General features: G+C 41.6%; 1 protein-coding gene and 1 pseudogene across 1 annotated transcript in view; both read right to left on the bottom strand.

The window, feature by feature from the left end:
* Positions 1-203: 203 nt before the first annotated feature.
* The window catches only part of LOC128941416 (E3 ubiquitin-protein ligase KCMF1-like), a 138634-nt gene continuing 113058 nt past the window's right edge, over positions 204-25779 (bottom strand). Inside the window, exons 3-7 of the mRNA XM_054283170.1 lie at positions 16988-17127; positions 9984-10085; positions 7316-7490; positions 1800-2079; positions 204-456 (exon numbers count right to left, since the gene is read on the bottom strand). Of these exons, the coding sequence (XP_054139145.1) occupies positions 204-456; positions 1800-2079; positions 7316-7490; positions 9984-10085; positions 16988-17127 (950 nt within the window). The remainder of the gene's footprint in view (positions 457-1799; positions 2080-7315; positions 7491-9983; positions 10086-16987; positions 17128-25779) is intronic.
* Positions 5659-6919, bottom strand: LOC128941436 (ras-related protein Rab-7a-like; annotated as a pseudogene).

The raw sequence follows: 25779 nt of genomic DNA, 5'->3' as shown, positions 1-25779 counted from the left end.
CCTATATTTATCTGCTAAAAGTAAAAATTGGTTAAGTGGAAATGATTATCGTATATATCTTTTCTCTTTTCCTTTGAATGTACACAATGTAACAAGAGTGACAGACCTGAAATTACAATCACCAAAACAAACCCAAGATAGTTGTTGTCCACTTTCATTGGCAAATACAGCACAGGGGACATTGTCTGCAAAGTGGGATGCCATCAAAGAGGAGGCTCATTTCCTTTATTATTCTCTTTTAAATTTAGGTTTTCTAAAGCAACATCTAGAGGCATAATATCTACACAGCCCATAGCACCAAAATCAGCAATCTCTCCCCGTTCATCCTCATCTGAGGAGGAACTTTCTTCCTGCATCAAAGTGGACAGTAGAAGCTCTTGAACAAACAAGCTGTGATCTGCCTGTTCGCTTTCTTTTGATTGACGCTCTGCTTCTGACATCTTAGGATCATTCAATCTGCAGAGCAACACAGAAAGATAAGACAGGCTTAGTAGTATCATCAACAAAATTGGCTTTCTCTAATTGCCTAAACAGTTGGACTGATGCATGCTGAATAACATCTGAAAGCCATTCCTTTGAGAAACAACCTAGGTACTGCTGCACTTCTCTTGACATGTACAGATCTGACACTATATGGCACTCCTGATGCAAGAATACAAACATTTAACAAACTTGTTCCAAGATGTTTCAAAAAAATCCTTCATAGAAGTAGATTCTAAGGCTGAAGGGAAAATAAAATCTATTACTGAAGTTTGTTTCCCCTTAGAGGGATTTTGTTTTAAGGGGCATTAAAATTAAGTCATCTCTTGTATTCATTTTGTCCTCAGGACAACTTCTAAATGCAAGCATGACACAAAATACATTACTACATACATAATGCCCAGAGATTCCCAAAGCACAGTACATCATTCCATTTACTTATCAGTCCATGCACCATCACCTAATAGAAGCAAGAGAATTGCTTGCTTCAGTTCTATCCTAGCTCACAAGATCAGTGACTGACATTTGCAGATACTTTCCTTAAACTTATGATTTTCAAAAAACTTTGGATTGAGATATCATCACAAGTTTTGATAGAAATCAGCATGACAGCAATAACTTATCACAACCCCAGTTTCTAGACACAGAAACTATTTAAATGCTTTTGTTCTTTCTCAACATGCAACTTAAAAATATCCTCCCCCTTGAATCCAGAAAATCAATATTCTAAACCTCCAAAAAGAGCTGGAATGAGAGTGGGCAACTCTTCTGTAGTAGAATGGACTAGATGATGGTTGTAGGTCTCTTCCAAGTGAACTATTCTGTTCTATAGAACTATAGGATCTAACGATACTTTCTGAAACAGATATGCATGCTGGTTATTAATAGCACAATCCTTCTTTGTTTTTTAATCTAAAATATTTTATATATAAATGTCTATTCAACCTTCAGCCTTCATTAAAGATTCATTTCCTATTAAATAAAACTAACTTTAAAGTTCTCTCCACTCACATTATCAGCATAAAAGTTTGAAACATATTATTGTAAAGGCTCTTGTCTTATCAGAAGTAGTAAACGAACACAGGTTAACAAGGCAATATCCCATTTTTCTCTTCAAATTGAAAAGCAAGTAATATTTATTCATTGCCTAGGAACAAGCAGCAGGGTTGAAAAGGTGATGTTACAAATGCAAACAAAAGCATAGTATCTCAACTACAAACTTCATTAGTGATCTGGCAGTAGTTTCACTGAACTCTATGTCCACAAGAAGACAAGGAAAACAGAAATGGAAGAAAAGTTAAAAGCCCAAACCAAATTACCTCATAAGAAGAAACTGGGAATTCTGTATAGTCTGATGATTGTTTTCTGTGTTAGATGTATTGGTTGCTGCTATAGATTGTGTAAGAGTGGTCGGTATGCTGCTTGTGTTAGTGCGTCTAGTGGCATTGCGTGCAGTTTCCAGTTGTTGTCTTGCTGCTTGTGCATGCTGTCTTTCCAACTGCAGTTGCATCTGCAGCTGCTGTAACTGAGAAGCAGAAGGGCCAGAAGAACTGAGCTGCCCTGCAGAACGTCTCACGCCTGATAACTGAGATAAAAGCTCTGCCAGAAAAGAGAGAAGTTTCTACAGTGAAATCTGCTTAAATTCATATCACACAACAGCATAATTATGTCCTTAATACCAGTATATCAATTTCTTTGCTTTCTAAAAACTTTCATCAATGAAATTCATTAACAAATTGTATTGATTTGAAAAGCTTCATGGACTATCCATTACAAGCACCCCATGTCTCAAAACCCACAGGAAGATTAAGAATTATTTAAAGAACTATGTATAAAAAAGTGTCAAATCTTAAAGCTTTTTAAACTGATAAGGGTCAACCTATGGAGAATACCATATAGGCAGTATCCTGTGCAAGAATTCTCTAAAATTTTATTTTCAAGTTAGTCAAAATAGTTATTAACCCCTTCGATTCTGACTTCAATTGGTGGCTTTATGCACCTTCAATGCATATTCCAGAGGGAAGCTGTGCTGCAGAAAAGACAAATATTTATAGCATAATTTCAGACACTTTTAGAAAATATTCAGTTCAGAAAGGTTTTTTAAATGCTGACTTATGTGAAAAATATTTGACCACAAAAGCGGATTTTTGGTGCACTTTTTGACCTCTGCTCAAAAGAGAAATTCTAATGATAAAAAAGTTAAATCTAGCCTGGATTCCTTTCCTCCAGAGTTCAAGACTGACAAATTATGTCCATGCTAAGCATTTCCCAAAATAAACATTAATAATGAGCTATTGCCCAGAAATTTGCTACATATTATATTCCACACAAAGTTGTGAGTACTACTTTGTTGTGTATGATACAAGGAGGGCAGAAGTAGTAGATTACCTTTTTTCCCTATCCATCCAATCCCCATTAAAGCTGCAAGTCATTATTATAAGTCATGAAAATTTTCCTTCCATCTCACTTTCATGATATGATCATTTGAAACTAGGCTTTTCTTAGGGGAATAAAGCACAATGCATCTGTTCTTTGCATCTGGAGCACCTGATATCACTGTCAGGTACCAATATTTCATTTCACTAATTACTGATAACAACCACAAGGAGAAAAATAAATAAAATGTACATGTCTGTTACAAGCACAAGTTCTAACTTCTGGTAGTATGTACTAATTATTACCCCAATACAAAGGAAGACTTATAACACTGCCAGGTAAGACATATTTTTCCTTGCTGTTTGTAAGATCACTTTGAATACAGCTTAACAGAACCCTAGTAGCAGATGTGAATTTGTGAATTTGAGACACAGGCTTGGCATGACACAGACACCAAGTCAGGCTGCACTACATTGTCTGAATGCAAAAAAACATTGACACCAAAAAAAAAAAAAAAAAAAGAAAAAAGACAAGACTCAAAGGAATACCATTTTATTACACATGCTCCTAAATGAGATGGTCTTGTGAGGCTGAAATAAACCAAGGCAGCCACTTCATGTTTAACTCAGTTAAACTAACACCCACTGCATCAATAAGAGGAAGTGTTGCACTCCAGGACTCCAGGAGACACAAACATCCTCCCTTCTTGCACCAACTCTAGTGCTTTAGAGACCCACGACCTAACTTGTCATTAAGATGACAGAAAATTTTTCATCCTCTTTTGCTTGGATATTTTTAGTAGCAGGAATGCATCCTGCAGGTCTCAGGAAGTGATTTTCCCCCTCTATTTGGCACTGGGGCAAAGCCACATCCAGAGTTCTGTGTTCAGTTTTAGGCTCCCTGGACATGAGACATGGACATAACAGAGCAAATCCAGTGGAGGGCCACCCAGATGTTCAGAAGGCTGGAACATATTACAGGATGAAAAAGTGGGAGAACTGTTTTTGTTCAGACTGGAAAAGAATACTTTGTAAGATATCTTACTGCTGTCTGAATCTACCCAAGTGGAAGATACAGAGAGAACTACGATAGACACTTATCATTTTTTACTATATGAGTGTAAGATTGATATCTCTAAGATTTTACATTAGCTCATCAAGTCCAACCGCCCTGCCATGGGCAAGGACATCTTTCACTAGATCAGGTTGTTCAAAGCCCCATCCAACTTGACCTTGAACACTTCCAGTGATGGGGCATCTACAACTTCCCAGGGCAACCTGTCCCAGTTACAATGAGTTACCCTCCTTGTAAAAAAAAAGTCTTCATTCTGTCCAATCTAAACCTATCCTCTTTCAGTTCAAAATTGTTCCCCCTTTTCCTGTCACTACAGGCCTTCATAAAAAAACCCCAACAACTCTGTCTTTCTTATAAGCCCTCTTTATATCTTCAAAGGTTGCAATAAGGTCTCCCTGGAGCCTTCTCTTCTCCAGGATAAACAACCCAACTCTCTCAGCCTTTCTTCATAGGAGAGGCGTTCCAGCCCTCTGATCATTTTTGTGGCCCTCATCTGGATCCACTCTAACAGGTCCATGTCTTTTTTGTACTGCTCACCCCAGAGCTGGATGCACACTGGATGCAGGACCTTGCATTTGGCCTTGTTGAACTTCATGAGGTTCCCATGGCCCCTCTACTCAAGCCTCTCAAGGTCCCTCTGGATGGCATTCCTTCCCTCTAGGAAATCAACTGTTCTACTCAGCTTGGTGTCATTTGTAAACTTGCTGAGGATGTACTCAATCCCTCTGCATCATGGATATTAAATAGTACTAGTCCCAATACAGACCCTTGAGGGACACCACTTGTTACTGATTTCCACTTGGACATTGAGCCATTGACTGAAATTCTTTGGATGCAGCCATCCAGTCAGTTCCTTATCTGTCTAACAATCCACCAGTCAAACCTATCTCTCTCCAATTTAGTGGCAAGAATGTTGTGAGGGACAGCGTCAAAGGTCTTACAGAAGTCCAGATGGATGACATCCATAGCTCTTTCCCTGTCCACTAATGCAGTCCCTCCATGACAGAAGGTCAGTAGATTAGTTAGGCATGATTTGCCCTTGCCTAGGGCACGTTGGCTGTGTCTAATTCCTGCTTTCCATATGCCTTGACATAGCTTCCAGTAGGATCTGTTCCATGACCTTATCAGGCACAGAGATGAGGTTGAATGGTCAGGAGTATCCAGGATTATCTCTTTTCAAAAAAAATTAATTGGTTGTATATATTAACATGTGTTATAAGATTTTTCCTAAGGAAGTATTGCATAATACATGGCTACTGTAAAAAGATTGGATTAGTTAAAAGTAACAAGCATTAACAGAGATACAAAACTCAAACTAGTCAGTCTGAGTGCTGAGCTTGCAATGAACTATCAGCCTTTCCAGTTGAAGCCTTCACAGTGGAAAACATGAGACAGTTAAAAAAGCATATAACTTGTTACACAGATTACCTGTAAACAGTTTCTCTCCATTGGACACCTGGAATTAGATTCAGTTCCACACATATATGACAGTTTCCGTTCTAAACTAAGAGAAAGGTCTGTTACCATGAAGTGCAATGTGGATGATGTGGGGACACAAGCTCTGAAGTGTGGGATTCAGATACTTATGGGAGATGGGTAGATTTTGGCAGCTGGAGATGGAAATTTTTTTAAAAATTTCATTTTCAGCACAGAAGAGGGACCGTGTGTTTGAGGGCCTAAGTGTGATATTCATTTGTGAAGGACTGTGCTCAACTCCTCCCTTTCCCCTCAGCAGATACAACTCTCCACAGAAGCCTTCATTCAATCATTCTTGTCTACTTTGATGGGTTTGGGGAATTCATTGTAAAGCTCCACTTTGGTTTCCTGTTTAAGTGCATTTCACGCAATCATCTGGAAAGTTTTTTCTACATTAATGGCCTCCTTGGCACTGATTTCAAAGTAGGGGATGTTGTTTTTACTGTAGCACCAGGCTTGTACCTGTTTTGTGGTGACTTATCTGTTTTCTAGGTCAATCTTGTTTCCCAGCACAAAAAAAGGAGTCCTCAGGATCTCTTGGACTGGCCTGAATGAGGAATTAATCCCTTGAGCTGTCTAGGGTTTTAAATGTGTTGGAGGCCATGACAGCAAACACCAGGATGCAGCAGTCTGCTCTCTTGTAGAAGGCAGCTCACAGAGACTGAAATTGTTCTTGGAGTGCTATATCCTACATCTGCATTGTCACTAGCCTGTTATCCACCATGACCTCTTTTGTCAGGAAGCCTGCACCTATCGTAGCTTTGTAGTGGTTACTGAATTTCTTGTTTACATACTGGTTCATGTGTGATGTCTTTCCCATCCCAGAGTCTCCAATAATGATGACTTTTAGTAACACTTTCTTCCTATAAGTTATCTTTTACACTGGTGCATGTGCTGTGGCACCTGGCCTGAGACTTGCTGCCCTTTTACTCTTCTAAAAAATGGGTGTGATGTCTCCCTTTTTCCAATGACTGGGGACTTCACCTGACTGCCATGACTTTTCAGATATCATGGGGAGTGGCGTGGCAACTAAATCAGCCAATTTGTTCAGGACTCTAGGATGCATCTCATCAGGTCCCATACACTTATGTACATTCAGGTTCCTCAGGTAGTCATGAACCTGATGTTTACTTACAGTGGGAGGGACTTTGCTCCCCTAGTCCCCATCCTGCTGTCCATCCACTCAAAAATTCAAAAATACATTCATGCATGTCATATGAGGAGAGGCTAAGAGACCTAGGACTCTTCAGCCTGTAAAAGAAAAGGCTGAAGGGGGAGGAATCTTAACAATGCATATAAATACCTGATGGGAGGAAATGAAGAAAAGGAAGCCAGACACTCTATTGCCCACTGACAGGACAAGAGGCAATGGGCAGACATAAAAAAAAAAAAAATAAATCCATCTGAACACAAGAAAACACTTTTTACTGTGAGGGTGACCAAATTCTGTAACAGGCTGTCCAGAGAGGTTGTGGAGTTCATAGGTAAGAATATTCAAAACCTGACTGGACATGGTCCTGAGCAACCTGCTCTAGGTGGCCTTGCTTGGGGGCAGGGAGGGAGGGAAGTTGGATGGGGTTGTAGTAGGTGATCTTAAAAGGTCCTTTCAAATGTCAACCATTCTTGCATGCCACCTGTGAACAGGTCAGTCATGGGAATGAGCCTAGAAGTCTCTAAAAGCACAAGCTAAAGGGGTAGTGGTTTTCATTTCAGAAGTTCCAGGTTCAATCCCTGTAGACAATCCAATTAAGGGTACTTGTCATCAGTAAATACCCATCAATTGTGACATTGGGAAGCATTAAAAAAAAACCCAAACCAACAGAAAAATAAGACAACCATTTTCATCATGGACTTTGTTTCAAAGTCTGTTTAAAGACTCTGATCTAAAATCAGTGGTTACAGCTCTTACCAGCTATAGGATCCATGGTTTCTCTATTGCTTGGAGAATATGAACTCTGAGAAGATGAAAGCCCACTGCTGGAACTGCTAGTAAAGTGCATGTTTGATCTACGTGCACGGGGGCCTCCCAAACCTCGGCCTGGATGAAACATTCTACGTACGTGCCGAACGCCACTAGATTCATCATAATCAAGCAGTTAAGAAAAGTCTATTGCTATCAACTATTAAACAGCAAGAACATTTACTAGATTGAATAATTGGGCAACACATTCCTCATTCATAAAACAGTGATTCAACTTTATAAGTGAATAATAAGTAATTATAGCTATGGTGCCAGTCAGATCTATAAATGTGAACTCAAGGCACCCAGGGCTCCTTGCGCCAAATTCATCTTTCCCAGGCTTTTTATCATGTTTAAAAAAATCTCAGGATGGATTTTATGCCTTTTGGATTAAAGTTTTTACTAGGTAATGCTACAACTGATGATGCGTATTCAGCAGAACATATTGCTCAATAGACAAGGATTTTAACATCAAAATTGGGAAAGGTATTTAAGTACTGAAAATTATCTACAAAATTTTATTGCTATTCTTACCACACAAATGTGTTCTCCCAAGACAGTCTAGGTAAAGCTTCCTTTTACCTTAAGAAGCAGTAGTGCAATTAACTACTAAGCTAGGAAATAATGTACTTATACATATAATATTTTTCCAATTTCAAAAACAGTAGCTTTAGCTCACCTTATCTCCAATTTTCTTATTTTCAAAAAAAGCATGTTTATCACTTGTATAAAATCTATTATCTGCAGCAGACTGGTGTCCAATGTCTTATTCCACAATGCACAATTATGGTGTAGAATTCATTTCCTCACAATATCACTGAATTGAAAAATTTAAGACTGAAAAATTAAGATTTCTTTTGGCAAGTAAGAATATCCAATTACTATAATAAATACTTTCAGGAAGAATTGACTCTTTTAAATCTATTATACTATAGAGCATAAAACATTTCACTTGCAGGATTTAGGAGGGGGAGAAAATGTCCTTTGGGACAAAATATAGTTGTCTAGCACAGATTGGTTTGTTCCTCCTCTGAATCTGTTGATACTGGATACTAGTAGTGACAGAACATAGTCACTAATATTTTACTGATTGACGGCTTCTCTCAGGCAGTTTGGGAAGCTTTCCATAGCTACATCTGACAGAGAAATGCCCCAATTCTGTTCTTTTTAAAAAGTAAACTTGGAAAATAAGATAACTAGAACATCCTTAATATAAATACTTTGAAAAATTCCAGCCTTGGCCTCATTTCAAAAAGTATCATAGTAGCTCGCTAACTGTACCTTTCAAAGTGTTTTCAAGAAAAATAACATTATTTGAATATACTAGTCAAGAGTATACTGATGTCTCACCCAACTATGCTGGGGTTAAAAAAAGCATTTGGAACTCTTAACTCATTGCAAACATATACTGAAAACAACCAAGCTAGAACCATTTACAAGGTCAAGACTAAAGCCATGTTTTAAACAGTAAAACAGTTGAAAATTGTTTAGGAAAGAAATTGGAATTTAAAGAGCTGTCCAGAGTCTCCAGGGATAAAGGTAGTATCTTGCAACATCTGCACAGAATTCTTCACAAGAAATACGTGCAGCCATTTAAAATGGCTTTAAATACCCTCCTAACTGCTGCACAGAAGACTATACCTATCCTTTCCTAAGCTGATAGCAACTGGGCAGGGGGAAATCTCTCCCCTATTTCTTTTTTTTTAGTCTTAGCTGTCAGAAGATGTGAAATAGCACCCAACATGGAACAACTAGTCCAGAAACTCTCAATTTTTGTGAACTTGGCAACACTGATTGCTAAAGTAATGTTATATGGAAACTTTTACATGCATTTCCTATAATTATTTATATAGACTCTCCCCATCAGTTTTGTGATGACTGACACTGTGGCTTTACTCAGTAACTGAAAAGATTATTCTGATTTCTTTAGCTCTTATGCAGCTAGTAATAGGAGTGTGAAGAAACTGACAGTTTGAGCTCTTCAGTCATTGACAGTAGTTATAGCACTGCAATTTGCAGTTAACAAAGATAGCCCTAATCCCATGGAAGTCTCCTGATAGGTCTTCTAGTTATATTTTTTAAAAAGTCAAAAATAAGAGGCTGCAACTACCCTATTGAAATATAGTAATAAAACTAATCAAACATTTAAGATCCCTCAATTTCAAAGTTCAACGTATTCTCTAACACATATGCTTTTAGTGAAATCTGCTTTCAGTCTTGTAATTATCTATAAAACACTACTGCATCTGGATTGCTGCTTTCCCAGACACAAAATGGCATCAGAACTAATGGCCAAGAAGGGTAAAAATTGCAGAAAGAAGCAGCTGGGCATCAGAAAGATCTTTAAAAGCTTTCGCTATCAGAAATAAAACAAAAACACACACCCACATTGTCAAGCAACACCTAAAGCCTATTCACAGTCTGATGGAGATTATATATATATATATATATATATACACACATAAAAAATTCAGATGTATAGTTCCCCTATAACTAAACACCAATTCTAAAAAAAAGCTACACTGATGGAGCCACTTGACTACATAAGTCAGAACAAGTAGTTACAGCTATCATAAGGAACAGTCTATCCTTTTTCCCTCAACTTAAGAAAGGATATTAAATCTCTAGGAGCTCTGTGTTCCAGTGTAAGATGAGCTGCAAAGTCATCTGTGACATGATTAGGATCCCCTCCAGGTAATGCTGCACATATTGGACAGATCTGAAACAACAAAGTGAGAAAAAAAAACCAAACACAGCCAAATTTACACAAATCACAAAACACAATTTAGAGTTGATCACTTGACATGGATTCTTATACTTTAAATATCACATTCTAATCCTACACGTAAACAGCAACAATTTAAAACAGTAAATGTGTTCAAACACAGCTGTTAATTGTAGAATCTTTTTAAGTCTCACTTTTCCTTGTAATTATGCTTTTAATAATACCATGGAAACCAAAAAGTAAAATTTTCAAATCCTATCTACAATGTTTCAGCTTTCAATATTTTCTTTATGTGTCAATTCCAAAACAGACAGTAGGTCTAGTTGCACAGGATTACTGCTTGAATGTACCTACATATGACATTATCAAGTTCATTTACTGCCCTTTGACTCCTCACGAACTTCTCATTCATCTCATCAGTGAAGTGTAGGAAGGAGAATGAAACCAGATGTGAATATTCATTAAAGTATCCCAACTGAGACCACCCACCGCAATAACACAAGTAGAAATTTGGCAGAGAAACTCCTTATTCCTACCAAGTATTTTGTGAGATAGCATTATGGTTTTGTTTTTCTCTTAAACTCACATTTAAGAAAAGTCTAGGGACACTTACTACCATAACAATCTTCATTTACTATTTTGATTTTTCCTCCTAATGACTGCAACCATCTGAGAGAAGCATTCCTTAAAAGTCCTTTGCAACAGTTTTGCAGGCCAGACTTCAAGCTTGACAGATCACATGTTAATAAGCCAGAAAGGAGAAACTTTGATACAGTATATGCTAGGTTTGAACTACTCTTGCAAGGATATCAACCTGGACTTTGCAACTGATAAGGCTGTAAATTAGCAGGGAGACTCCAGACTGGGAGGGGTGAGAGAATCATTAGAACCATACGAACCTATAAGAGAAATGCAGGGGGAAGGGAGAGCCAGGAGGAACAAAGGGGAGGGTAGACACAAATGTGTATAAAGTGGACTGATCACATGTAAAACAGAGGTGGTCAGTATGTTTATCTGATTGAGCCTGATCACCATAGTCGGCCCTGTCTTCCTATATCTTCTTATTAAATTTTAACAATCTCTGCATAATGTCACTGGTCTATCCCATGTGTATGTATGCTGCGAGGACTAAGTGCCAGCTACTGGTGAGACTTGTGTATGTATGAAGAAAAAATTGGTGCCAGATACTGGAGTCAGACTAGGGCTGTAGGTGTCTCCGTGGCCTGTGGTGTCAGCTACTGGAACAAGTATCAGTAGCTGGAGGGGCCATACCTGTTTAGACCTAGGGTGGGTACTACAAACTTTGTACTTGGAGTGCCTGCAACTGGGGGAGCTGTCATAAGTGTATTTGGTGCCAATTACTCCAGTCAGACCAGAGGTGCAGGCACCCCTGGCCTGTGGTGTTGGCTACTGGACTGAGTGGAGTCTTAAGATCAGCTACCAGAGTGAGTCATGGTCTCTGCCTCCAGCCACTGGGGCAGTGTGGAGGCCTTGTATTGTAAGATCTATGTGTGGGTCCTAGTTGTGGAGGCCTGAATATATGTATGTGTGTTTAAGGACAGCTGAGAGCTGTGGCAGCCTGAGAGCTGGGACTATAGAAGAAAAGACAGCTGAGAGCTGTGGCAGCCAGAGAGCTGGGACTTTGGAATATCAGCCTGAGAGCTGGGACTGTATGTATATTGTAATTGTGTAATTGTATAATTGTTAAAAGAAAAGGGGGGAAATGTGGAGGCCTTGTATTGTAAGATCTATGTGTGGGTCCTAGTTGTGGAGGCCTGAATATATGTATATGTTAGAATAAGAGGACAGCTGAGAGCTGTGGCAGCCTGAGAGCTGGGACTTTAGAATATCAGCCAAAGAGCTGGGACTTTAGAATAAGAGGACAGCCGAGAGCTGTGGTAGCCAGAGAGCTGGGACTTTAGAATATCATATGGCCTTTGAATTAAAGAGCTGTAACAGCAGAAAGCTGTAAGAATATGGCCTTTAAGGAAAAGAGCCTTGGAACATCTAGGGACTTGTATGTGTTTAAAGACAGCCGAGAGCTGTGGCAGCCTGAGAGCTGGGACTGTATGTATATTGTAATTGTATAATTGTTAAAAGAAAAGGGGGGAAATGTGGGGGTCTGAATATATGTAATGTGGGGGCCTGAATATATGTATGTATTGTTATGCAGAGAGTCCCTGTTAAGATCTATGTGTGGGTCCTAGTTACTCCAAACGAGCTACAGCTGCAAAGTCCTTAGTTGGGCAGCAGCTGTGGCTCCTGAGGGTAACTGGAATAAATAGGGGTGGGTCAAGAGCCCAGGAGGAGCCCCTGAGAAGACACATGAAGAGCTACACAGCAGAGAAGAACAGCTTGGTGCAGTGTGTGGGACCTGAGAAATATGACTGCAACAAGAATACAACAGGGCAGGAACAGTATGTGTCCCAAAACACAGCTAACAGGAGAAATCAGCATGAGTGAGGGGTCCAGCACAGGTAGCTGAAGCAGGACAACCAGTCACAGCCCATGTGGTGCCTGGTGTCAGCTGCTGGGGAAAAGGGAGTGGTTGCCTGCATCTTCCCCAAACCTGGTGTGCATGTGTATTGGCTAGGAAACTTCAATCTGGACCTAGCAAATGAGTAGAGAAGAATCTCAAGTCTAGGCAGGAGTATTAAGCAGGCAAGAGCCTGTGCTAGTATGCCCAGGGGGACTTGTCAATGTGGAGCGTTTGTGAGATGAGTGCATAAGTGTTTGCAAGTGAGCATCAAGCTGGACTAGCTGGCAAATAGGAGACCTGTGAAGCAGGTAAGAGTGCCTGGAATCCAGGCAGGGGTACTGGACAAAGAGGGCCATGCCAGGACTCAAGGGATCACAGTGAACATATGTGTGCTTGTGAATCTAGAGAGCACCATGTACCTTCACTAGCAGCAACCTTTTATCTCTACCAGATGAAGAGGAAGGAGGGAACTTGGCAGCCTATACTTATGTTTTATGCAAGTCCTACGTGTAGGTGCTATTGAAGGCAGCACTGTGTTTGTGGTCATCTGTGTGATGGGCCATGTGTCAGTGTCCTCTGTGAGTGTACAGGTCTCCAAAATATGTGCTTGTCTTGAGTAGTGGCTGAACCTGCAAACAGGAAAGTGGCAGCTGCATCCCTCAGTCTGAACATGGGCCCTATGTCCCCAGGCTGGGCTTCAGCAGCTGAGCAGAAGGGAGTCCTGAGCTGGATAAGGCAGCCATGCTCTTAACATCCCTTAAAATTAACAGATCACCATATTACTTGGAATGAAATCCACGATATTATTAAAAAGCCTTTAGCTAGTTAGCCTCCAAACATCACACTTGACAGTTTCTGGATATGTTCCCTTATTACCATCACCTCCCTATGTATGCAGGTATACTGGTTTTGGATGGGATAGAGGTAAATTTCTTCATAGCAGCCTATATATTGCTATGCTTTGGCTTTGTGACCAAAGGAGTGTTGATAATACATCAATGTTTTAGCTATTGCTGAACAATTCTCAAACATCAAGACCTTTTGTCTCTCACACTGCTCCAACAGCAGGTAGACTGGGGATGTACAAGTAGTTGGGAGGGGACACAGCTGAGACAGCTGATCCAAACTTACCAAAGGGATATTCCATACCATATGCCATCATGCTTAGCAATAAAAAACACAGGGAAGAAAGGAGGATGGTTCAGAGTTACAGTGTTTGTCTTCCCAAGAAATCATTACATGTGATGGAGCCCTGCATTCTTGGAGATGGCTAAACATCTGCCTGCCAATGGGAAGGAATGAATTAATTCCTTATTTTGCTTTGCTTGCATAGGCAGATTTTGATTTCCCTATTATCTCAACCCACAGGTTTTTGCACTTTTACCCTCCTTATTCTCTCCACCCTCTGCCATCCCATCCCCCTAGGGGCAGGGGAGAAGTGAGCAAGTAGCTGTGTATGCCGGTTGCCAGCTGGGATTAAACCATGACCAGTATTTTTGGCATGCAACCTAGGACTCAAAGGGTTTGAGATAATGACAGATTTGACCAGAGCATATTAGAGGAAACATAGAATTATTATAGCTGTTTAACCACTGCTGACCATAATATTAACTTATCTGTTCTCACTATTACTTTATCTGATCTGTGCCATGCTCCCTTTTTTACTGTACACATTAAAGACTTTTTGGCTTGAGAAGACAACAGGAGCTGTCCCCATGGCCAACAGAGCCAGTTCCAATCAGCTCAAAGGCAGACTTGTCCCTGGCTAAAGCTGAGCCAACCAGTGATGGTGGTAGCATCTCTGTAATAATATATTTAAGAAAGTAAAAAAAACTGCACAGCAGCAGCTGTGAAAGAGGAGTGAGGAAATATGAGAAAAATAACCCTCCAGACACCAAGGTCAGTAGAGAAGGAGGGGGAAGAGGTGCTATAGGCAGTAGAGATTCCCCTGCAGCCAGTGGAGAAGACCATGGTGACACAGGTTGTCCCCCTTCAGCCCTTGAAGGATCTCACATCAGATCAGGTGGATGTGCTCTGAAGAAAGCTGCAGGAAATGTTGAGGAGCTGAGTAATGCCCCTCTTTATCCTGACCAATTATCATTTTGCCATATTTTCTACCCATCCTGTTGCTGGGGAGGGAGGTGAGAGAGAAGAACTTGATGGGCATCTGGCAGCCAGCCAAGGTTGACCCACCCCACTTTGGACCTTTCACTTCAGTCTAGTTGCTGCCTTACTAAATACAAAATGAATCTGCTAAATGTGACTGAGTAGCAGAAAAGTGATGTCTTCATTCTGAAACTTGATTCAAAGGTGATATCTGATTGCATTTCTTACAATTTTCAGACCTGCAACCCTAAAAAAAACCCTCTGCCTGAATGCTGCTTTTGAAACCCAATATCAACAGTAACTATCATCCATCTGAATATGTCCTGCATTTCTGACCATTATCCTTAATCACTTGATGGAGAAATAATAATTACTCCAGTTTTAAATCTAAAAATGAAAAATATATAGACCAGTAATTCATATGATTTTAGGGAAGACCAAGACACTTGAGTCTCAGAACAAGCTGACCAGTTGTGAGACTGGAGGACATTGCTGGCTCAAAACATTTTGGGTGCGTGTGTGAGGGGGAAGGAACAGGTCGGGCCTTGCCTTTGGTGAGGCGATGCACTGTCCCGCACACCCCACTCTCCCTGGGCCTGTATCCCAGCCCCACAATGGCTGCCAATCACTAGCACACTGGAGGCAATGCTCCACATCTCATCCCTGGAGCCTCAATCTAGCCCCAGAGTGGCCAGATGACCAGAAGTCTCACCTGAGGGAAGGGCCCAGGAAAGCCAAAGGGTACTTAAACCAAAGCATGAGGAGAGAGCACACATCTTGACCCTACCTCGTCTTGGAATTTCTATCAGCTGAACACTGCTGGAACCAGGAGTGTCAGCTATGTTTGTTCTTTTCTATATTTATTCTCTTTCTCTTTCTCCTAATTCCCTCTTCTTGGAGTTTTGACTAACTTAAAATCAAATGGGCTTGGAGTTTGCTAAGTTGAATGGACTGAAGTTAATGCTTTGTGAAATGCTTTATGTTGATTGAATGCTGCTCTAAACTTTTACCAAAGTTCCCTGATTTTGTGAAGTTGCCAGTAACGTTTTTTGTTGTTGTTGTTGTTTTGACCTCTTGAGAATATCTTGATGGTATTTCTCCTGTGCATCTAACTCAGAGTACATGAAAAACCGTAAGCCCTTTTAAGAGGCTTGTCAAGAGAGTTTTTGGGGGGGGTCTTACACCAGCTTTAATTCTTCCACTACTCCTTGATATAAGGCCCTTAGCAGGTGCTAAGGGGAGAGATTGTCCTTCTCCCATATAAGTTCTCAAAAAAAATTTCTTCAAGCATGCACATATCTATAGGGATCTACAACAAAAATAACTAGACAACAGTTGCCTGAATGTCCTTCTGTAATCATACATTCCTCAGGCATCAACAGTATTCACACACAAATATGAATATATTCCCTACTGCTGGAAAGATGCCCAAATTTCTTGGTCAAGAATTTAACTTAGGATTGATAACACACATAACTGTTGAATTAGTGAAATGGGTGTTAGAAATAAATACAAAACATACACCTGCACCATAAAGGGAAATCTAAAAACAAGGCTACGAACTTTCCTAAAAAGAAAGTTGTCTGAACAAAAAGCAGTGCAAGCATGTAGTTTCTCAACACTGTAATGAGGGTTGAGAACAAACTATTTCTAAGAGTATCAAAATCCAAGTTATTTATTATTTTTTTGTTTCAATAGCAAAGAAGTCACCTTGCATTTCAGAAAAATTTCAGACCTTCTGACACAAGCAACAGTAACATCTAGATGTAGACTTGAGAAGACTTGAGGAGAATGCTTACTGACAAAAACAAAAGCAAAATACTGTTGCAGTAGGCTATTTATATGGTATGCAATTGCTCTGCATCAATGGCCACTGTTGAAATCATCAGAAAAAATCAAGTGGAAGGGTTGAGGGAAACAGCAGGAGCCACTTTATTAAAAACCCCCAATATACTGAAAATCAATATATCAATATTTTTAAAAGTTTTTATTTTTACAAAGGTTTAACCTTTTCTGTAACATCAGGATTTAGTGGCCTGCACAACAAGGACCCAGGGACTCGGCTGCAAAACTGACAGACTGATGAGGGAGTGTTGTGAGAAATTCTAGAGAGAGGTAAAGGTGATGATGTAGGCACTGTTAATAGCTCAAGGAGTCTATAGGGAAAACACCAGCATAGCGTGTATGTATGCTACATACCTTCCTGGTCAGCATTCAAATTACCACGTACTTCAAGAAAAAAAACACCTTATTTTCTGGGTATTTTCATATACTTTCACTGTAATTTCAAAACAACGCTGAAGCGGCTTACCACCTCTGTTGATGTTTCTGCATGTTCAGAAGCAACATGTTCCTGAAGAGATGTTTCTGTATAACCCATCTTTCCACAATAAGGACAAGTAAAGGACTGTGGCTGCTCTACAGAGAAAGCTTCTCCACCGTAATACAAATCTGGAAAAAGATGATATTTTAGGAATGGCTCTTTTCAAGCAGGGTAGCTCATTATTTAAATAACTTCTGTATATATACAGTTGCATACATGTAATCACTGGCAATTTCATTAACTAATTAATCAAAATAAACATTTTCCTTCTGCACAAAGTGTAAATGCCAATACTATAAAGCTGTTCAATGACTCAACTTCCAAAAAAATAAACAAAGACTACATGATTTTTACACTAGCAAACAACATGGTTCTTTCTGAATGTTAGAAAACTAAGTCTGAACCATCATTTTTCTCCCCATCCTTGTTTTTACCATAGGTGAGCTTGCATTACAGGTAAAATCACTGTAGATGCATTGTGCTCTCACAGCAAATCTATGTTAAATACTGTAATTCAAAATGACTCGGTGACACCAGCACTTCATATGCTGATATTGGTGCCATAGCTGAACCAGTGTTTAACAATATGGGAGCTAATCCCTGGCTAAATGAATCATCTTCTAATAGTAAAGACTCAAGCTAAAATGTAGTCAATCTATCCAAACCTCAAACTTGGCATTTTAAAGCTTAACTTCATGTAAGCAGCTCACATTTTTGCAAAAGGTAGCTGGAGGGTTTTGATCTTGTACCCTTATAAGCACCCAAGATGAACTTACACCACGGGAACTTAAACAGAAGTAACATAAATTCTTAATATGATACTCCTGGGAAGTGGTACTACCTTATTTGTCTAGTTAACTCCTTGAAAATGGCAGGAACAGTGAGAAAACCATATGCTTCCACATAATACAAATCATAAAGCATCCTCAGCTTAGTATGCAGAGTCTGTGGCTCCCTGCCAGCAATTATTTTTCAGAAACACCAAAACTGGGAAATCTGCTCTGAATTTCTTTGCTGTTCTGTCAAAAAGTATAATTTCTATAGAGTACTAGATATGCATATCCCTGTTCTTTAACAGACTTATTGCAATGCTTTCTGCCCTTTGCCGGGATAGCATACCAATGTTTGTGCCCATTCAGCATTTTAAAGTTTATGTCTAGCAAGCATCTTTTCCCAGAATCACTCTAGGAACTGAAAAACAATACAACTGTTACCATTCACAATTTCACCTTCCTCATTCAGAAATACTAGATTGTGCATTGACTTACAGAAGAAGCGAGACAACTAGGCTCATAAACACAAACACAGCCGAAGCTGAAAGTCACTAGTGCTTCTTATTAATTTCCTGCAGTCTCACATGAGTCCCTATACTGGTCCAAGTCTCAAAATTCAAGGCCATGACTAAAGCTCCTCCAGTAACCTCTCATTAGTATGTATTTCACATCATTTCAAGGCTGCTAAGGACTAAAATAATTGATCAGGTGTGGCAGGTTGACTGTAGCTGGCCACCAAGTGCCCACCCAAGTGCTCTCACTCTCCCCCTCCTCAACAGAACATGGGGAGGAAATAAGATGGAAAAGCTCATGGGTCAAGATAAAGACACGGAGATTGCTTACCGGTTATTGTCAGGGGCAAAATAGACTCCTACATGGGCAAAATTAATTTATTGCAAATAAAAATCGTGTAAGATAGCAAAGAACAAAGACAAAACTAAAAACACATTCCCCCTCCACCCTTCCCAGGCTCAATTTCACTCATGATTCTTGTACCTCCTTCCCCCACAAGAAGTGCAGGCAGATGGGGAATAAGGGGTTGCAGTCAGTTCCATACACTTCATCTCTGCCACTAATTCTTCCTCACACTCTTCCCCTGCTCCAGAGTGGGGGGGGTGGGGGTGGGTGGGGGGGTGTCCCTCACACAGGATTCAGTCCTTCACAAAACTGCTCCAACATGGGTCCTTTTCCACAGAGTACAGTCCTTCAGGAACAGACAGCTCTAGCATGGGTCACCCATTGGCCAGAAAAACCCATCCTGCTAGAAAAACCTGGTCCTACTTAGGCTATTTCTCCACAGGCTGCAATTCCTGCCCTCCACAGGCTGCAGGGCTGCTCTGATGTGGTCCACTACAGGCTGCAGGGGAACATCTGCTCCAGAGCCTGGAGTGACTCATCTCCCTGCTTCTTCACTGACCTTGGTGTTTGCAGGGTTGTTCCTCTTGCATTTTTCTCACTCTTCCCTCACAGCTGCTGCACAGTGCTTTTTACCCTTTCTTAAATATTTTATCACAGAGGCACCACCAGCACTGCTGATTGGCTCAGCTTTGGCCAGTGTCAGGTCTGTCTTGGAGCCAGCTGGAATTGGCTCTGTCTGACATGGGGGCAGCTTCTGCTGTCTTGTCACAGAAGCCACTTCTGCAGCCCCCCTGCCCACCCCCCCAAAGATCCTGGCAAGTATTCTGACAGAATTATACAATTGCACATTAATTTCACTAGATCTCCAAGCTATCCCTGACATCAGTCTATTTGGTTCATTGCCCCGTCACAACCCAGAATCTGAACAAGGTTTCAAGCACAGATTACCACAGAATCCCAGAATGGTTTGGGTTGGAAGGTGCAGCAGCGTGGGGTTTAGATGGTGGATACTGCTACCTATACTTATTCCCCAATAAGCATCTCCTGTGGAAAAGCCGCTTGGATAGGCATTGAGGCAAAGCAGTCAAGTCCACACACCACACTCACCATGGTGTGGCGGTTTCAGTTCAAAACCAGGCAGAAACTCTTAATTTCATGTAGTGGTTTTGGTTTGTTAAAATCTGAGATTTCACTAATTTTGAGATTTCTCAACCAATTGCCTGATGAGTGTGATGGGTTTCAGTGTTGTTCAATCACCTATGTACTCACTTCTTGTTGTGAGATAGGAAGATAGGATTAGGAGAAAGGTAAAGCAGGCTCAAAACTTTAAAAGGGTATAAAGAAAATTTTATTAACAGTAACGAAAAGAAAAAAAGTAGTAAGAATTAAAACAAATCCTTCAGAACACTTCTCCTCTCCCCACAACCTTTTCTTTCTCACTGACAATGTAAAGAAACAAAACCTAAAATTTCTAGTCAGTTTACTACCTCTAAAATAGTCTTTCTTCAGTTCACTTAGGGAGAGCAGTCCTTTTTGTTCACAGAATCACAGAATCACAGAAATTCAAGGCTGGAAGAGACCTATAAGATCATCAAGTCCAACCCATGTTCTAACTATTCAACTAGATCATGGCAGCAAGTGCCACATCCAGTCTTTTTTTGAACTCCTCGAGGGATGATGACTCCACCACCTCACTGGGTAGATGATTCCAGTATCTGACCACTCTTTCTGTAAAATACTTCCTTCTTAATTCTAACTTGCATCTCCCTTGACGCAGCTTGAGACTGTGTCCTCTTGTTCTATCTGTTGTTGCCCGGAGAAAGAGACCGACCCCCAACTCACCACAGCCACCCTTCAGGAAGTTGTAGAGAGTGATGAGGTCGCCCCTTAGTCTCCTTTTCTCCAGGCTAAACAACCCCAGCTCCCTCAGTCGTTCTTCATATGGCTTGTGCTCCAAGCCCCTTACCAGCCTCATTGCCCTCCTCTGGACACGCTCAAGCAACTCAACGTCCCTCCTAAAGTGAGGGGCCCAGAACTGGATGCAATACTCCAATTGTTAATGTTATGGAGACTTCTCCACAAGAGTGAAAAAACCAGTTCTCTCAGTTCTCTCGTGGTTCGCAATTTCCTTACCGATAACAGCTGCCCAGGGAACCCTGTTATCATGAAGTCCCTCCCATTTTCTACAAGCCTTCCCACAGCTTGTTGATGGGCCATGTCAACTTATGGGGTATTGCTTTAAAGATGAGTTGTTCAAAGCCAAAAGTTTTTATTATCTATCTCTAAAATCATCTTCATCCTTGGGAACAGAGATCTTCTTTTCCTGGGGGCACAGGACTACTCTCTTTCTCTGTTCAGACTTCTCATGGGATCACAGCTACTTTAACATCTGCTTACTTTAGCATGGAGGCCTTTGCACAATATCAATTTGAACTCTTCATCTCTCCATAGTTTCATGCGTTATAGGGAAAAAGAGTCTTTTCTCCATAGCTTACAAGAGGATTTCAGCTCCAAAATCAAGGTATCTCCTCATCCCTCCCATCTGCAACTTAATTTCTTTCTCACTGACTATGATGTCCTTATGTTGTTCTTTCACATGTTTGCATATTGTTTCTTTCTCTCACTTGAGGGCGGATTGAAGCACTGAAAGAGTTAACATGTTGCTTGGGCCCTTCAAATGGTCACCTGACCCACCGGGTAACTTGTGGCGGGAGCTGTGGCTGTGTCAGGATCGGCTTCATGGTTGGTGTTTGGTTTTCTCTGCATTCAATTCCAGCCTCAGGGCCACTCTGCACGGCTGCAGGGCTGCCTCTCCTCTCAGCCGCACTGGGGGAAGGGGACCTGACTGCAAGATCTTAACAGTCGCGGCCAGCCGGACTGGGGCCCCGGCCCAGCCAGGACGGGGCTCGGAGCTCCCCTGACCCCCTGGCCTCCCGTGGCAGAGCCTACCTGGCCCGGCCCAGGATGGGGTCCAGCGGGCCCAGGGCATGTTACCTTCTTGCTGGCTGCGAAAGAAAAAGGAAGTTCACGGGTTTCTTTCGTCTTTTAACATGTGTTTTTCACAGAGGTGCGTTCAGCTTCTCAGTGGTTCAACAGACTGTCAGTTGCACACAAAGCTTTTGCATCCCTTCCCTAAATTCCTCCCATGTCAAACTATGACACACGGCTAGCTCAGCAAAGAGAGGCAGAAGGGCCTTTTGTACGGTCAGTTCCAGCAAAGGTTTATTGCAGCACACCAAAGGGAAACCAGAGACAAAAGACAAGACCATGTGGTCTCCACAAGGTTAAGTATGGGAGGGCACAGGGGCGGTACAAAGGGCAGGGCAAAGGCCATTGGCCTACAGGGAAGATGGGGCCAGCCACCAGGGATACCACAACCAATGAGAAAACAGGGAAAGGAGAAACTACTAGAATTTGGAACATATGGGAAAAGGAACTGGAGTGATTCATGGTGTTGTGCAAGACTCCATGGGGAAGTCTTTTCTGTCCGCCTAGGTGGGGAAAACTCTATAGTAAATTCTTCCAAGGCAAGGCTCCGGGGATTTCCCTGAGGGGGAAGGATTCAGAGGATTCCACAGGAAGGGACTTAAAGATCATCTAGTTCCAACACCCCTGCCATGGACAGGGATGTCAGTCACTAGATCAGATTACTCAAGACCCCATCCAACCTGGCCTTGAACACTTCCAGGGATGGGGCATCCACAGCCTCTCTGGGCAACCTATTCCAGTGCCTCACCACCCTCTGAGTAAAGAATTTCTTCCTAACATCTAATCTAAACCTGCCTTCTGTCAGTTTAAAACTGTTCCCCCTTGTCCTATCACTATCTATCCATGTAAAAAGTTGCACTCTCTTTTTTAGAAGCCCCCTTCAAGTACTAGAAGGCCTCAATGAGGTCTCCCCTGAGCCTTCTCTTCTTCATACTGAACAATCCCAGCACTTTCAGCCTGTCTTCATAGGAGAGGTGCTCCAGCCTTCAGATCATCTTCGTGGCCTCCTCTGGACCCACTCTAACAGGTCCACGTCTTTCTTGTGTTGAGGACCCCAGACCTGGACACAGTACTCCAGGTGGGGTCTCACGAGGGCAGAGTAGAGAGGGAGAATCCCCTCCCTCGACCTGCTGGCCACACCTCTCTTGATGCAGCACAGGATGTTGTTGGCCTTCTGGGCTATGAGTGCACACTGTTGGCTCATGTCCAGGTCTCCCTGGATGGCATCCCATCCTTCTGTTGTGTCAACTGCACCACTCAGCTTTGTGTCATTGCAAACTTGCTGAGGGTGCGCTCGATCTCACTGTCTGTGTCATTGATGAAGATATCAAAGAGCCCTCGTCCCAAGACAGAGCCCTGAGGGACACTACTTGTCACCAGCCTCCACCTGGGCATAGAGCCATTGACCACAACTCTCTGGCTGCATCCAGCCAGCCAATTCCCTATCCACCAAGTAGTTCTCCCTTCAAATTCCTGTCTCTACAATTGGGAGATGAGGATGTCATGTAGGACCGTGTCAAAGGCCTTACAGAATTCTAGGTAGATGACATTGCTTGGTCTTCCCTTGTCAACCATTGCAGTCACTCCATCATAGAAGGTCACCAGATTGGTCAGGTACGGTTTGCCCTTAGTGAAGCCATGCTGACTGTCTTGGATCCCCTCCTTGCCTTGCATGTGCCTTAACATTACTTCCTGTTCCATGATCTTTCCAGGCACACCCAGATGTGAGGTTCACAGGTCTGCAGTTCCCTGGATCTTCTTTTCTCCCCTCTTTAAAAATAGGAGTGATGGTTCCCTTCTTCCAGTCACCAGGGACTTTGCCTGACTGCCATGACTTTTCAAAAGTGATGGAGAGTGGCTTGGCAAGAACATCCGCTATTTCCCTCATGACCCTGCAATGCATCTCATCAGGCCCCATGAACTTGTGGCTATTTAGCTTCATCAAGTGGTCTCAAACCTGCTCTTTGGTTACAGTGGGAGGGCCTTTGCTACTCCAACCCCCACCTAGAGGTTCAGGGACTTGAGAGACAGGAGAAAACTGACTGCCAGTGAAGACTGAGGTGAAGAAGTATCAATTGCAACCAGTTCTCCCTTCTCATTTACTGGGGGTGGGGGGTGGTGTGTACATTCTCCTTGGTCTTTTTTTTCTGACCTATGCACTTTTAGAATCCCTTCTTGTTACTCTTCTCCACTGTCCTGATTTGAAGGACAGGTGTCTGCCAAGGAAGGAGAGAACCTCCTTTGTAATGGAAAATGTGTGCATTTTGTAGAATTGCCAAGAACTTGAGGATACAAATATCTGTTAGTGGGGGTTGACACATTTTCTGGATAGCCAGAAGCCCTTCCCTGTTGCACAAACAAAGCAAGGAAACAGTTAAGTGGTTACTACAAGAGATCATTCCCAGGTTCAGGGTTCCCCTAGAGATATCATCAGATAGGGGCCCTCATTTTATAGCCACAGTAGTAAGAGAAGTAATTAGGTTGCTGGGAATAACTTGGGACCTCCACACACCATGGAGACCCCAGTCAAGTAGACAGGTAGAGAGGATGAATCAGACATTAAAGAGGTAAATCAGTAAAATATGCCAAGAAGCCAAACTGCAGTGGCCCCAAGCTTTACCAATAGCACTGTTGAGTATCCCGATAAAAACTAGGAATGGAATGACAGTAAGCCCTTATGAGATATTGTATGGGAAACCATATTAATCTCCTGAACTTAACCCAAATGTACATGTCATGGAAAAGCAAGAAGTATATAATTATGTTCTGTCTCTCGGGAAAACTTTAGCTCAGTTTCGGAGCGTCCTTGTCTGGAATAGGCCGCTGACTCTCGAGAATCCAGTTCACAACATATACCCAGGAGATGAAGTGTACATTAAGACTTGGAACAAAGAACCATTAAAAGAGAGGTGGAGTGGACCTATCAGGTACTGTTGACCACTTTCACAGCAGCCAAAGTGGCTGGAGTAGACTCCTGGATACACTACACCCGAGTGAAGAAAGTCTGTCCTGGACAGTGGACTGCACAAACTGTAGGACCAACAAAGCTGCAGATAAGATGTATTTAACTGTTTCAAATATTATCAGTAGTTGTGCCAATGCTCACTTTATGGTTATTAATATCTTTGGGATGTGGAATGCAAAAAGATCAACTAACCACTCTTCATTCTAGAATGAAGAGGGAGGTACAGGCAGAAACACAGGTGATAAAGGTTTTTAATGCAATTCGGGCTGAGAATGCAATGACTGGATTAGTCAAAGACTTCGCCAAAATGCAAAACACCAGCAGAGTAACTGCCTGTATGCCAATACCAAAGGCAGTGGGAGACCCAATAAGTTGGGGAATCATAACGTCTAATTTACCTGAAATACAAAAGAACAAAATTGCATGTAAACAGGTACCAGAGTCAAGGCAAGTAGTCAGAGAAACCTGGAAAGTAACAGGCGAGTGGATGAGGCCTCTGAGGAAATGGGACTGTATTTGAAGTCATGGCAAGGTAGGAAAAATCATAGAGTGGTGGGTTAAAGATCAAGACATTGCAAATTGGGGATGTTTCTTGCCACACTATAAAAAGATTAGAGAAAATATCACAGAGACCACTCTGGTGTGGAAGTGTGAGGAAAAAGATTGGAAAGGTCAAATGGAGCCCTGGGACAGTGCGTGGTCCATGAGTATACTTCAAAGATTCCAATACATGGCAAACACCCCTTGGTGTATTAAATGGGAAGGCTCTGAGAATGAAACAGATCCAGCAGTAATGAACACTGCCACTAGTAGTTGAATGAAGGCAGACAAAGTTGGCCCCACCAACTGTGGGCATGTAATAAAACTTATGATTGCACTTCTGATAACATAGAGATAAAACAAATGGCAGCACTGGCACTAGCCTTGCAAACTGGTTGTGCCTGCAGAGGGATCAAACACAAACAAGGGAAAGTGAATTATAAAATACTAGTGGGATGTAGTAAAAGTACAATCCGAAGTCCAGGACAATTAGTATGGGCAACAAGTGATGGTACCTGGACAACACATCTGCCTGTAGATGGGAAAGTAAAAGAAATTTCTTTGGGCCTCCCTACTTTAGGTCCAATTTGGAAAAAGTCCCCATTCAATGGAAAACATGAACTTCTGCAGATAAGAGCAAGATGAGAAGTTCTAGA

The sequence above is a fragment of the Melozone crissalis genome, unplaced genomic scaffold, assembly GCF_028551555.1.
Source record: "Melozone crissalis strain CALT ecotype California unplaced genomic scaffold, PUWL_Pcris_2 ptg000035l_1, whole genome shotgun sequence".
Taxonomy (NCBI): Eukaryota; Metazoa; Chordata; class Aves; order Passeriformes; family Passerellidae; genus Melozone; species Melozone crissalis.
The sequence above is the reverse complement of the archived record's forward strand: the minus strand, read 5'-3'. Positions and strand labels throughout refer to the sequence as shown.